Consider the following 14,396-nt stretch of genomic DNA (forward strand, 5'->3'; position numbering starts at 1 on the left):
CGTGAGTGTTTCTACTCAAACAGGAAGGCAGTGCTGGAGGACCTGGCATCTGTAACGTGCATAAAAGTGACTCATCACGGTGCGTAAACAAAATGGATGTGAGAGCCAAAGATAACTTCCAAATAGCATCACTGAGAAAGCTTCCTGAATGCTGATCTCCCTCTTCATTTTGAGTAGTAAATCACTTCACGCCGTCCATCAAGCCAAGTCTTAGTCATTTGTAAGCTGCTCTGGATCCATAAACAGTTGGATATGCTGGAAGGCACAATACAATAGATTTGGGTTTACAATGCACAGACTGAAATGATGGCAGACAGCAAAAGCCCTGACAACTCGGGGAATTAAAACTGAGTCGCATCAAAAGCTGTGAAATGTCATTAAATGTGTGAGAAAAAAAGAACCACATTCATCCTGAATATCACCTGAACTCTGGCATTTAAAGCATAATAAATGTCACATTTTACAAGTGATACCCCAATCGAAGGGGAAGGTTTAATAGAAAGGTAGGATGGCACTCTATTAAAACAACAGATTGTCTGCAACTATTTGCTGACAAATTCTCAATCTTGCAGGTGCGGGGTATTAATAACTGCTGAAATAATCAGAATTCACCCATGCAGAGCATCTTCCACGGCTTCTTCATTCTCCCTGACATGCCTACAAATGGGTATTCAGAGGAGGACCATTCTTTTTGACTCGCTGTCACTGTAAGTGAATCACACAAAGAGAACACGACTCACCAGAGTACCCGGTGATGTCCATGGCCTTGAGGTTCCTGCACTTGATGACGGTTAGTGTGAGTCTGCCAGCGGTGGGCAGGTAGCAGAGCGAGAACATGATCTCCCCAAGGTCAACGCTTTCCTGTCAGAACACAAACAGAAAGGGGAAAAAACTGTTTTACTTTCAGCCCTCAAGTTTTCTACACGTTGCATGGATTTGACATACAACATATTTGAAGACTTCTTTTTTTGAAGACTTCCAAAATCTTAACTCTTTATGTAATAAATTACTTTCAGGATTTACATTACCCTAAAAACTCTGCATACTCCTATACTTTATATATATATATATATATATATATATATATATATATATATATATATATGTTGTTTTTTTCTGCTTTAACTTACTTTTTGGGTCAAAACACTTAAAAGTGTGGCGTGTAATTGTATATAGTCCCCATTTTCTGACACATCTAATTAAAATCCAGCTCAATTTCAAGTTCTGGCTTATCTTTTTTTTTTTTTTTTTTTTTTTTACAGAACAGTATATAATAAAGAACATTTACATTTAAACACACAATTAGCCGCCTATGGTCAGGCAGCTAATTTCCACCTTTATTCCCATTGGCAAGTTGATTTTAAAAGCATTTCATACATACAAGGATAAAAACCACAAAATAACACCATTGAGTAAGAAATGCATAAAACAACTTTACATATTTACATATAATCAATGTTGACAGTTTTGGCTTTCCAAGCCCCTTATAGTTTTTTCAGATGCTTTTTGAATGAAAGGAGAAGTGAAATGTCCCTTATGTCCTTATGCAGCTGTTCTGTGAGTTTAGTGAATAAACAGCATAATGAAAACCAAGGAGCACAAAGCTCTCCATAAATCTGAAGGAAAAACAGAAAGAAAAACACTACTTTTGGAGAAACATACACACATAGGTGTAGTTTGCAGATTGCCACAATCCATTCACAGCAAACATGTGAAACACAGAGCTTTGGTCATGAAAATTTAACTTTGGAGCTACATGCATGTGGAATAAAACTAGAAAACAGTAGAAACAGAGAAATTGGTCAGACTTCATGGGAAAATGGGCCTTTTCTAATGTTTATTAGAAAGGCCCAGACAAAGTCCAGTCCTAATGCCAACATAAAATATTTGGCAAAAGTTTAAAATTAGTTTTCAGAGACTTTCTCTTTTTAGTCTGACTGAGTTTGAATTATTTAGCTAAAAATAAAAAGGGCAAAAAGAAAAACTAAAATATTTTTTTATTTAAGGATTACTGCTAAATGTTTTTTTAAAATTCTACATTTCTGTTTTAGTCTACATATCTAAAAAAATTATATATATATATATAATTTACATTTTCTTGCAATATATGGTATAATTGCTAGTTTTGTTTTAGATAAAAGCAATTAGATGAGTAGCTAAGGGGTATTTCTAGTCATACAGACTAGTGAATAAACACTGGGCACAGCATATTTGTTGTTATGTTTTAGCTGTGATGAGGGCTGCGGCAGGAGCATGGTGAGTAAATGATTTTCATAGCGACTCAGAAATCAGGACCAGACTGGAAATTGCAACAGCAGCCAGTAGACTACAGATGATCTGACGATGAAGTACCTGAACCAAAGCGTATTTATAATGGGCAGTTTGATTACTGAATGCTGCCCAGGTGAGTAAGTCAACAAACGAAGAACAGCTGTGAAAGAATATAACTGAAACTCCCAGGGATCGTGGCGTTTCTATGCATTTGAAACTCATGCATGAATTTGAACAATTAGCATGGAGACTGCAACACACACAGCTCAGACAGGTTTTATTGGCTACATGGAATATGCTTGATGAACATCAATGCTGCTAAGTTATGCACGGCCCTTCATTTTGAAGATGCCAGCTGCTTGAAAATAGATAATGTCGTTTGGTTTCCCAGGATTGAACTGTGTAATGTACGCAACAAAATTCAAAATGAAACTGAAACATACGTATATGAAAAACATCAGATTCTTCATGGACACATCCTATCAAAAACACCAACAGGTATCAACAAATCAAAATTGAAGTACCTCAAGCAGTATGAAGCCTTTTCTCACAATAAGTTGCAATGAAGAAAAACAAAACAAGTCTGTCATAATAGCTACAATCAGTCAGTTTACTCCCTGCTTTGTGTGCCGCGTGCTGCTGTTCATGGCAAGATGCCTCCATGAAAAATAATGTAGTTATTAGAGATGACTGCAAATGCAAACTCATTTGTGTAAATTCTCAAAGATGATATAATAAGAAAACATGAAACATGAAAATTGAGAAAGATTATTATCGATTTTGTATTCAAGAGTCTTTAACATCAATCTGATTTCCCCTGGAGTTGTCAGGTTTGACGCATTGAACAGGAAAAAAGATTTTTGTTCCCTAATTTATTTTGATTCATTCACTCAGATGAATATTTTCCATGTGCAGTGTTAACGTTCCTATAGAGGCACGTTTGTGTTTCTGTTTCTTGTGAAAATATAATCTACAAGGGGCTGACAGTCAGTTAACGGTGTGTTAGACATTAAATCAGAAACAATATCTTCACCATTTTTAGGCAAATTATGCATTTTTGAAAAGAAGAATCACATGGACGATAATGATCTGATAATCAATGAATCATCAGTTTAATGAATGATAGCTCATTAATGAGGAGTGATTCAGAATGAACTGTGAACCGGCAAGAGAAAAGCACACGATTAGCACCTGCTCCCTTACTAATGATCCTTCTTTAGTATCTGGGAGAATCATGCTGAAAGGTTAGGGAATCTTTTTTGTCACCCGTTTCTCAGGTAAGTTCTAGTTTTGCATGGATGTGAATGTTAATCTATGGGCTGCATATAATTTGTGGACAACTTTGGAACCGGAATAAGTTATAAAACATGTCAATAAGATAGGGAAAAAGTATAACCAAGTTTAATTTAGAGAATTGTGGTAATATATTATCATTATGCAGAATAATATTGAACTAGCCATCCAGCCATGCATCCATCCCATTGACTACACCTTTAAGACAGTTTACCACTGGATTAAGTCTTTAAAAGGTTTACTGGGCCAGACACAGACTGGATTACTTTCATGTTTGTTTGTAGGACCTCAGAAGCAGAAATGAACAACTCTCCCTGATGCTGGATTTCCACTAACCACAAAGCTGCAGAATTTGACATTTTGAAAATAAATTAACATAACAGAAACATGCCAATTTCAAATAAACTCTCCCTTTTTTGATAAAAAGTTTTGCCCCTGGGATGAGGACGTTTTTTTTGTATCAAAATTATTATTTTGCAAAACACCAAACACCATGATCAACCACCCAATGTTACGATTGGAGCAAACCATTAAGAAATAGTTGGAGGATCATTGCACAGAATGTTCTTCGTGTAAATAAACTTATCCACATGTGATTTTAATTGCGTTTGTTATTTAATGGAAACACCACAATTGCAAAATTTTGTTTTTTTCAACATTAGTGAAATATCAGTTTTTTCGCACACAGCTAATGACTGATGAGAACTGACCACACCCTAATAACCTTCCATGGACAAGCAGGTCGAGATGGAGGATGGATTTTTTAACATTCGGAAAGCAAAATTACACTTAACAAGAGTTAGTAAATATGTCCACTTGCAGGGAATTATTTTTTGAGTCAATGAAAGTTGTTGCTCCACTTGCTCCATTTGTCATGCACATGTGGTACTCATGAAGGAGATAAAGAGAAGCCTGAGGGTGCCACACCAAAACCAGATAGCAGACAGCTTCACTTTAAACCTTCAGGGCTCTTCAGCAGAAAATATGAAAGCTACTGCGTTATACTTTAATGTAGGTAACAGAGTGTGAAATGTGTTTAAGACAATTAACATTTGAAATTTTAGCCTTTTTCTATTCAACATATTCCTATAAACCTGCCTACATTCCTAAATATTAACTCTAGCTTACTTAAAGAAAGTCCTACGGGAGTCCTTACTGAGCTAATACTATTAAGTGGAATGAGTGTCCTGATATCTGCTACATGTGGGCTCTTAGCACCATCAACATTATTAAGGTTTCACAGAGCCCTAATCAGACTGAATGAGCTTGGGAAGAACTCTGATGATTGGCAAATCCATAAGCCTCCTGTCAGAGAGCAGCAGTCTTAACGCCACACATACAGCTGCGATCCGGATTTCTCCGCTATGCCAGTGTGGGATTCTGTTCAAAGGGTGGGAAGGTTCTCCCGTAATGTGGGAGTACAGCAAATATATCAAGAGATGTATCAAGAGCTATAAAAGCATAAAGTGACACTTTGGTTGTCCGTGTAGAATCGCAGGCTGTATAGGAGGATGACAGTAACGTCTGCACAGCGTGAATCTTTTCTAGGAACACTGGGGTTTACACACTAAAAGGATATATATATAACTATTGCACTTTTGGACCATACTTATAGTGTCCTTTGCTTAAAAAAACCCTGAAAATATACCTGAAGGGGAATTGGTGACCTACTAATATTGATCTGTGTACCTTTGACATTTGGAGCTCCACTAAAGTCCCATGAATAATTAAAAATGAAGCCAGGCCCTGGATCACATCTGTGTGACCTTTACGATCTGTCAGAATCACACGTTAGGACTAGTCGCACCATAGTAAACTGGAAAAAGCCATACAGCCTATAAGATCCTCTAATATTTTCAAAAATCATTAGAAAAAACAAACAAACATTTTTTCAGGTTTAAACATGTTTGAAATCTAATTGATTTTCTGTTTTATTACATCCTTATAATGTCTTTATTCATTTAATATACGTCACCTTTAGTATTCATTGCTACCTGATCAATAGTCACCTCTATTCATGCATGCGATTAGCCAGTGAAATCGTTCTGATAATACTTTGTATTGATCAAACGCACAGGACAAATTGCTTGTAATCTTTATCTTCAAGGTTGAGGCTATCAGTAAATATCTCCCTCCAATCAGATAATCCAAGAGAGCAAATGATACCTCAATATTGCTATCTTTTGCACTCATTAAGCCTTTCACCGTCGTACAGCTGCGTTTTGAACACTCACCATCTGTGCATTCTTTATGTTACCTATCCTGGAGTTGATGGCAGCAAGGCGTTTTGTCATAAAATCAATCGGTGGTTCAATTAAGTTAGTGTGCCAAGAAAGGATGCCTGCTTTTCTGCCCGCAAAGCAATAATGTTGAGATTATTGAACAACCCCTGAAGAAGTTCAACAGCGGGAGCGAGGGGAGCTGTCAGATAATGGCACCCTGTGGAGGTGATAAAGTGACAAGGGCTCCGAGGCGCCTAATGTGCTGCCAACAAGTAAACATGTCATTCTTGAAAACGGCCTCTGGAAATTGTTACGAAGCCACAAAACTTACTTTAAAAGTTATGAGTGTAACACAAGGCCTCCCCTCCTCCTGCAATCTTATTGGCACCTCTGGTAAAAATCTACAAAAAGCTTTTATTTGCAGTCACATAATCCCAGACTGATTTTTTTTAATTTTTCTTAAATCCAACCAAATCATTAAAAAGATTAAAACGGCTGTCTGTTTGGGACACATAGAACACAAAGTCTTTCCAGCAACACAAAAGCAAAGGTGGAGTTTGCTCGATGCTTCTGACTGTGTGCCTGACGAAAAACAGAGGATGAATATTTGCATTCAATTTCTCTTCCAAAGGCCCTGGAAGCCTGGTTAGAGTGAAAGGTTTCTAACAAATTATATATACCAGGATATAGTCTGGTGATCTCTGCCAGATAAACTGAAAATAGCTCCTCACTGGGACTTTCAGAAGAATAAAATTACCAGAAAAGACACCAAATCAACCCTTTTTCATGGGCATTGCTGGCCCCAGACCTAAAGCTGCATGCTCCAATATTGTGCAATAAAACAGAAGTTACCACAGTTAAAAAAAAGTGGATTGGTCAAGGTTTAAATAGCAGGTGTGTAAATACATTGGCATCCCAGGTTTTGTAAAAACAATTACAGTGAACCTCTGGTATCAGTTTGAGAATCTCTCTAAAATGCTTCTAACTGCCTATTTTAATATCTCAAACACCAAATTTACATTAATATGCTGTAATTTTCCCACTGGAACCCATCTTAGCACTACAGCAGAAACTCACATCTACACTTCCTCATCTCCTTGAGGAGATGCGTAGTGCTTGCTGAGCATCAAAATACTACTGTACATCATGAGTGTAAATTTAAAGGTTAGCACAAAATTGCAGACGGCAATGGATGGATGAAATACAAACTATAACAGCCTTGAAATTAGAGAAAATACTAACATTTTATAATCCTTTCAAGAGGCGCAATAACCCAATAACCCTGTACTTTTCTGCTTAGCTTTATCACAATGACTGGCAGTGAAAACGAGTTGAGGAAATGAAAGGAAGGAATGTAACCCTATTTAAAGAAACTACAGTCCGAAAATAAATTAAATATGCAGATACATTTGATAAATGTACCTTTTTGACTTTCGTGTAAAACTCAAGGCTCTGAGAAATATAGATGTGCAGCTGAAGAGCATTTGTGTGTAGAAATTACTAATCAGATAGCTTTGTTAGTTAATAAGCTCAGCTCTTAGAGGCAGCTTAAATATTATCTTATCTGGTTGAGAAAAAACACCCATTCATCATTTACACCTCTTTGTCCTTGCAGGGTTGCGAGGGGCTGGTAACTCCAGCGGTCGTTTGGCAATCTACTACAGACAACACAGAGACACACAGCCACGTACACACATGTCTAAGGGACATTTAGTGTAGTTGATTAACCTAACATTCAAGATTTTGAACAGTGAGAATAAGCTGGAGTACCCAAAAAGAACCTCAACGCTCCAAACAGGAAAGACCCTAAACTGGGTCTACCTGGCACTTGCTACCAACTGTGCCACCAAGCAACACAGAAAAAGAATTATAATTTAGAAAAATTGAAGAATAATAGTTATCTGAATACCCAAAAAGGAATATCTGCAATGTTATTCTGTGTCTTATAGTAGCACCAAATGTAAGTAATAAAACAATTACAATACATGTTTGCTCAGTTTACATAGAGCACCCTGAACTGTTCCCCATTTTGCCATATTACAGCAGCAAACCTGGAACAAGTCAGGATCAGTCTATGGGCTATACAAAATATTTTCATTAAATTTTGCACAAAATCAGTCCTAGACAATTTTATCTCCTTTCCAGAATTGTTTTAGGTCCTCCTGTCAATTTAAATCCAACTAAGCTGCTGCTGGCCACGCCCTGCGACTCAACGTCTATACTAACATGTGAAAATGGCTGCAAACAGATGCACAATTACTCATTGGTGTGTCTTTGAAAAGTTGAAGTGGAGCCTTCTGCACAACCAACAAGAATTCTGCAATTGTTTTCTGGATGGTAAGTCACCAACAAAACTGTACAGCGCATAAAACAGTAAAACCAGCTGACCATACATCGTGGAGATCTGCCTCGGTTGCTAGGTAACAGGCTGGGTTTAGCTGACATTACTAGGCGACAGCGCAATGCCCTTCAAATGTGATTTAACAATCGGGACGTTTTTGAAACAGCTCATTTTCCAGACACCAAAAAACATTAACTTATTGTCAAAAAGCAGTTGGTGTTTTTAAAGCATTATGGCTGTTTTCAGAAGCAGCTGAAAGCCAAATAGAAGAATAAAAACATGCAAAATGTCAACTTTTCATTTTCTAGCCATCAAGCAAAAGCCTATTTGTGTATAAGTGGTTATAGACAATGGATGAATAGATTGATGGACCTAAAGTAAGAAAAAGAACAAAGGCGATTCTTACACTTGTAGCATACTGGATGTCCCTCCATATGTTCGTCTCCCTCGACAGGTCCGACATCTCGAACAAATTCTCCAGCACCACTTCCCCGATCATATCATGCCGGGAAAATCTGTCAAAGTCAAAGACGCTCATGTGTAGCTTCCTGACGGGCAGCTCGTCGTAAGGCACAGGAAACTGGAAACTTTCGCTGAACGTGGGATTGAGTGTCTTCCGGTGGACGCGCGTCTGGAACTTCTTGCGATCAGGCAGCAGGTAGACCTTCACATAAGGGTCAGAGGTGCCACACAAGTCCTTGGCAGGTAGGTCAACGGCCCTGAGAATATTGACAAGCAACGCCTCATTTTCGTAGTCGTACTTGAGCGAGAAGTTAATCCTGCCACAGTTTTTTTCGCCGCCATGCTTGGACGATTCCTCTGACTCCGAGGCCTTCTGCTGGTAGAGCTCCGGCTGGATGCGACCCAGGCTGGTTGGCTTTTCTTCCCTGTCCACCACGTAGTCGTTTCCCAGATCTAAGCTTCCCACCTGCATCTGCCTGGGAAGGTGTCTTTTGAACGAGTTGTGCCTGAAGAGACAGAAATGATTAGATGGCGTTTGTGTTAAACAGCTGCAGTGAGAATGCAGGGAATAACTGTGGGATTTGTTTAATTAACAGGCACAGACCCACTCTTGTTGACAAAGGGCAGAGGATTGTTTTTCACTCTTAGCAACAGACTCTAACAATCCGGCTGGCACATTTATTAAGCTTTGATAAACTAAAACTAAACTAAACTCTGATAAAAAGAAAATCTGAATATACCTAGCAATTACACACAACAGAACCATGTTTCTTGACTTTAATCACACACAGAAAAGATTTTAATGTACTTTTTCTACCAAGATGTTATGGTTGTTAGGCAAGACGCTCTATTCCAATTTCTTGTGTTGGTTTTGCCTTTATTTAAAACTTAAATGTTTGAAACACAGTGCTGGTCAGACGCACATTCACTGACATGAACGTAACATTTACGTTTGGCTTTTTATATGCATTTGAATTATTTTTTTGGTGTGGTATACAACAAATAAGTTTAATGAATAATAAAATTCAGATCCAATCAGGCTCAAAATTATCAATACAGCTTCGAATATACACATACACGCCCACTGATATTACATTGCATGTCTTTATCAAATATTTTTTATGGATATTAAGTTAATAGAAATAACTCTGGTTTGATATTTGACCATGCTCATCAAAAATAAAAGCGCTTATTTAAAGTGGTTGGTTTCCTGGGAGGTTGTGACCATTTCAGAAGCTTAATGTTAGCCTGCTTCTAAAAGTCTGTTTGAGATCATTGATGTGTTGGAACGTCCAACTGTGTTGAAAGCTTTGACTCATCTCACCCAAAGTGTCAGCCTCAGCTAAAAGGAAATTGGTTGGGATGTTGAAGAGCGACCTGGGAACCACCAAATCTCAACCCCGTCGTAAACTGGAAGATGCTGGAACTGTCCGCAGTGAGATGAGCTTAACCTCCACGTGAAGTTAAGCTCACTGTAATTGCAGATATTCCTTTTTGGGTATTCAGATAACTATTATTCCTCCATTTTTCTAAATTATAATTCTTTTTCTGTGTTGCTTGGTGGCACAGTTGGTAGCAAGTGCCAGGTAGACCCAGTTTAGGGTCTTTCCTGTTTGGAGCGTTGAGGTTCTTTTTGGGTACTCCAGCTTATTCTCACTGTTCAAAATCTTGAATGTTAGGTTAATCAACTACACTAAATGTCCCTTAGACATGTGTGTACGTGGCTGTGTGTCTCTGTGTTGTCTGTAGTAGATTGCCAAACGACCGCTGGAGTTACCAGCCCCTCGCAACCCTGCAAGGACAAAGAGGTGTAAATGATGAATGGGTGTTTTTTCTTAACTTCCACGTGAAAGGGAAGTTAAGCTCCTTAACTGCAAGATGGGCCAAAGTTGGACTTTCTAGGCAACTGAGCTAGAGCTTGATTAAAGCAGATTAACCAGAGCAGGTGTGAATATGGCCTGACATTCTTTTTATGTATTTTAAAACCTTTTTGAGAGATGGCTATCCCATTTTCAATCAGAAACAAACTTCTTCAATGAATGAAAAATAATTGTGTTTGTGTTAAACAGATCATAAACAGCTTAGACAGTTCATAATATATTGATATCTGTCATGTGAAACCTTTTGGAAGAATAGTGCAACTGTGTCTGGTGGAATTTTATGTATTAGCTTTAATTTTGATTATTCACCACAATATCAAAACTCCTGAAGCAACGAGTCAGGCTGTGACCAAGCTCTGAAGTTAAATGAAATGGGTCTGTGTGACATGCCCTATCTGTGCTCCGGGTAAATTGAAAGTCGTGGATTACTAAATGAATTAACTGATGCTGATGAAACAAAAAAAGTAAAGTGCGAATTAAATGAAAATGTGTTACCAACTTATAATAGAAATTGTTCAGTTTGTCCAATCATTGTAGCAACAAAGATTTTATTAGAAACTGTTATTTTTAACACAATTCATGAAAATGTTCAAATTAAGGGTGAGATTTCTTTTCTCTTTTATTTTATTTTTTTACATTTTTCAGTAAGAGGTTATGCGGCTTTAATAAAGGTTAAATTTATTTAAAGGATTTTGACACATATTCACCAGGGGTGCTAATAAGTGTGGAAGGTGCAATAAAACAGGCTTAAAAAACTGATATTGGCTTCTTAGTCTGCTCCAAATATGCTGCAAAGTGCTTCTGGTGCAGCATATGTTTGTGTACTCCGTTTCATTAATTAGTTTGAGGACTCATATCAGCTTTATGAGAATGACCTACAGAGAGTTGCGGCTGAATTATGTTCAACAACCACAATATATATTAAGTTAATCTCTGCAGAACCAACTTGCTTTGAAAATGTAATTTTCTCATATTAGTCATACGGCGACTGTTCTGTGAAAATGTGCTGCAGCTTGAGGTTGCTTCTAATTTGCATTATTTATATTTCATGTTGGACTAACTCTGCAAAAACATAAAATCAACCAAGTACTTTGGTCTTGTTTCTAGAGAAAATATATTTGTTACACTTGACATAAGACAAAGTTAACTTACAAGTACAGTAATTTTTCACAAGCTTGTTTTAAGTAAATAATTCCTTACTATGATCTATTGATGAAAAAGTACTAGTTCCTTTGGCAGATCATTTCAGTATGAAAATAAATTTTTCCATTCTATAAATGAACTAATCTGCCAAAGGAACTTGTACTTTTTCATCAATATTGAAATACTCTCTCTTCTCTCCTATAGCTTGCTGAAAAGTTACTTGTAAAATAATTTTGCTCGTTTCAAGAGTAAAAATAAATTAGGACTAGACACTAGACCAAAAATATGTAAGATTTTGTGTTTTTGTAGTGAATGGAGCGTCTACAATTCATGTTGTAAATTCTGCATTGCAAAAACATAAAACCGTACTATGTAGTTTTGGTCTGGTTTCTTGCGCAAATATCATAGTACACCTGAAATAAGATAAAACTAACTTACAAGTAACTTTTCATCAAGAAATATGAGCTTGTTGTAAGTTAATGATACTTTAATATGGGGGGAAAAGCACTAGTTATCAGCAAAGTGAACTAACAGTGGAACAATACTTTTAGTCTAGTTCTAGTTCCACTGGCAGATTATTTTACTTAGAAGTAGTATTTTTTCATCAGTATTAAGTAATTATTGAGTTAAAACAAGCTTTGCTGAAAAGTTAGCTTTGTCTTGTTCAAAGTGTACTAAGATATTTGCTCTACAAACTAGACCAAAAATACTTGATAAGATTTTGTGTTTTTGCAGCGTGCATTCACAGCCAGCATGCAACCCCAGACATATTTTTATATGAACAAACCATACCTGGCAGTTTTATATGCAGCGAGGTCTGCATTTGCATGCGTGTGTGTGACACTAACCGTGTGGAGGAGGCCGGCTCAGTGGTTTGCCTCTGCATGCGCTGTGTGCGGCGCAGGAAGTGCTCCCTCATGGAGAGCTGCACATCGGCGGGGATGTCGGGGGAAGTATGGCTTATCTTCACGGCCGCCTCCAGGAAGCCCATCGAACCCACGGGGTCTTTCACCTTCTCTGTCGCCATGGTGATCGCTTGCTGCTGGGGACTGGGCAGCGGGAGGGGTGGCTGGAGCGGGCAGTGCTGGGGGCCACAGGCCGGGCTGAGAGACGGGCTTGGGAACTGGGCCTTACTCCGCCAAGGCACCCAGCAAAGCTTCCAGGAGACTAATGTGAGAAGGCCCAGCAGAGCGAGGCCGCAAACAAGAAACACAGCGAGCACAAGGCCAAAAGTAGCGTCTGGTGGTGAGCCGCAGGGACCAGAAGCAGAGGATCACACAATATGGACAAACAGATGGTGATTACAAGGGTGAGAGAGGACACACACAGAGAAAGAGAGAGTCTATTAGAACATGGTTTCTGATAGTCTGCTGCTGCATCAGTGGTTTCTATATAACACTGAGAGCATTGTGTAAGTACAGTGTGCGACGTGCTTCATAAATATTTAAAACAAACCACCATTAGTCAGTTCAGCCAAGGGATACGCAAAGTAAACATAATTTAAATCCAAGCATAGCTGGCTCTTAGTTTCCACCATGTTATTGGCTGTGAATGTGTTATTCCAAATGTGGCAAATTATTAATAAAAACAAACAAATTCAGCATTTGCATTAAAACAACCAAAGCGACAAGGATACTAGAGATATCTCTGGTATTTTTAGCAATCAGGCACAAACAAAATGAATGCACAGTCAAGCCCGTTTATTTTCTTCTCTATGAAAATCCTTTACATGAGCAGCACACACAGAGCTGGACATTCACCAAGAAGGCTGTCAAGCACCCTGCAGGGATTCGCAACGAGCGAAGGACAAAATCCACAGGGAAGTGTACTCAGTTTACAAGTGTAGCCTTTTTCCCTTAAAATAAATATTACACTCAGCACCTGTGGCTTAGAGCGTCTTCTCCTGCTCTTCACAGGGGATTTAAACTCTGCTGTCAAAAATTTGCTTCAGTGTTCCCTTTTGATTGTTCAGTTTAATCTACAATTACATGCAGAGGAGAGTTTTAGTGGCCACTCAGAGGATGCTTGAACTCCTCTTCTTCACAGAATGCACCAGGGAAAGAGCAAAAGGCTCCACAAAGGCATGTGGGAATGGCTTTGACTCGACCTTTTCTCACCAAAACTCAAATATGAGCACTGACATGAGCAGAAACCTGCTGCTGGTGTTCTTCCAGGTTACATCATGAGCTTAGTTTACAACAGTGCAGGATAGGTCTTGGCTAGAATTACACAAACAGTGAAAATAGAGGATAATTTTGCCATTATTGGAAGAATAAACCAATACGCACAAATATTTCTGCAGATTCAGATCATAGTTTTAACACAATTAAACAAACAAAAAACAATTCTTACTCATGCTGGAATTAAACAGGACTTTGAAATTGAGTCAAAGCATACTTTTTTAAAGTTTCTTTAATTATTACTAAGTAATGCAAAATTTCTTTAAATTAAAAATGTTTACAACTATACCTGAATTTTATATTTCACTTAGTACCAGTATCACCCATTTCCATTCCTTAGTTGCCCCATGTCACTAAAAAGCTTAAAACCCAAAATTAGAAAAGATCTTGTTTAATTGCGGTCACGTTTATTGTAATATTGCACAATCTAGCTCACAATTAAGATTATTTACTGAGCTTAACAACCAAATGACATGTAGCCTGTCCATTGCCCACTTTCGCTTCCCTGAACGGCATGTAGTTTCAACTCTGACCACTAGATAAAACGGTATCCTCAAAACGATAGGCATGCGTTTCAACCATCATTTGTGGTGTTCATGTGCTA

The 14,396-nt window shown here is 38.1% G+C and overlaps 1 protein-coding gene across 1 annotated transcript in view; it reads right to left on the reverse strand.

The window, feature by feature from the left end:
- Nucleotides 1-14,396, reverse strand: part of syt6a (synaptotagmin VIa) — an 84,011-nt gene that overhangs the window by 6,872 nt on the left and 62,743 nt on the right. The window contains exons 2-4 of the mRNA XM_008414535.3: nt 12,461-12,851; nt 8,534-9,095; nt 741-861 (exon numbers count right to left, since the gene is read on the reverse strand). Coding sequence (XP_008412757.1) covers nt 741-861; nt 8,534-9,095; nt 12,461-12,851 — 1,074 coding nt within the window. The remainder of the gene's footprint in view (nt 1-740; nt 862-8,533; nt 9,096-12,460; nt 12,852-14,396) is intronic.

This window comes from Poecilia reticulata, chromosome 7 (genome assembly GCF_904066995.2).
Source record: "Poecilia reticulata chromosome 7, P_reticulata-male-v2, whole genome shotgun sequence".
Classification (NCBI taxonomy): domain Eukaryota; kingdom Metazoa; phylum Chordata; class Actinopteri; order Cyprinodontiformes; family Poeciliidae; genus Poecilia; species Poecilia reticulata.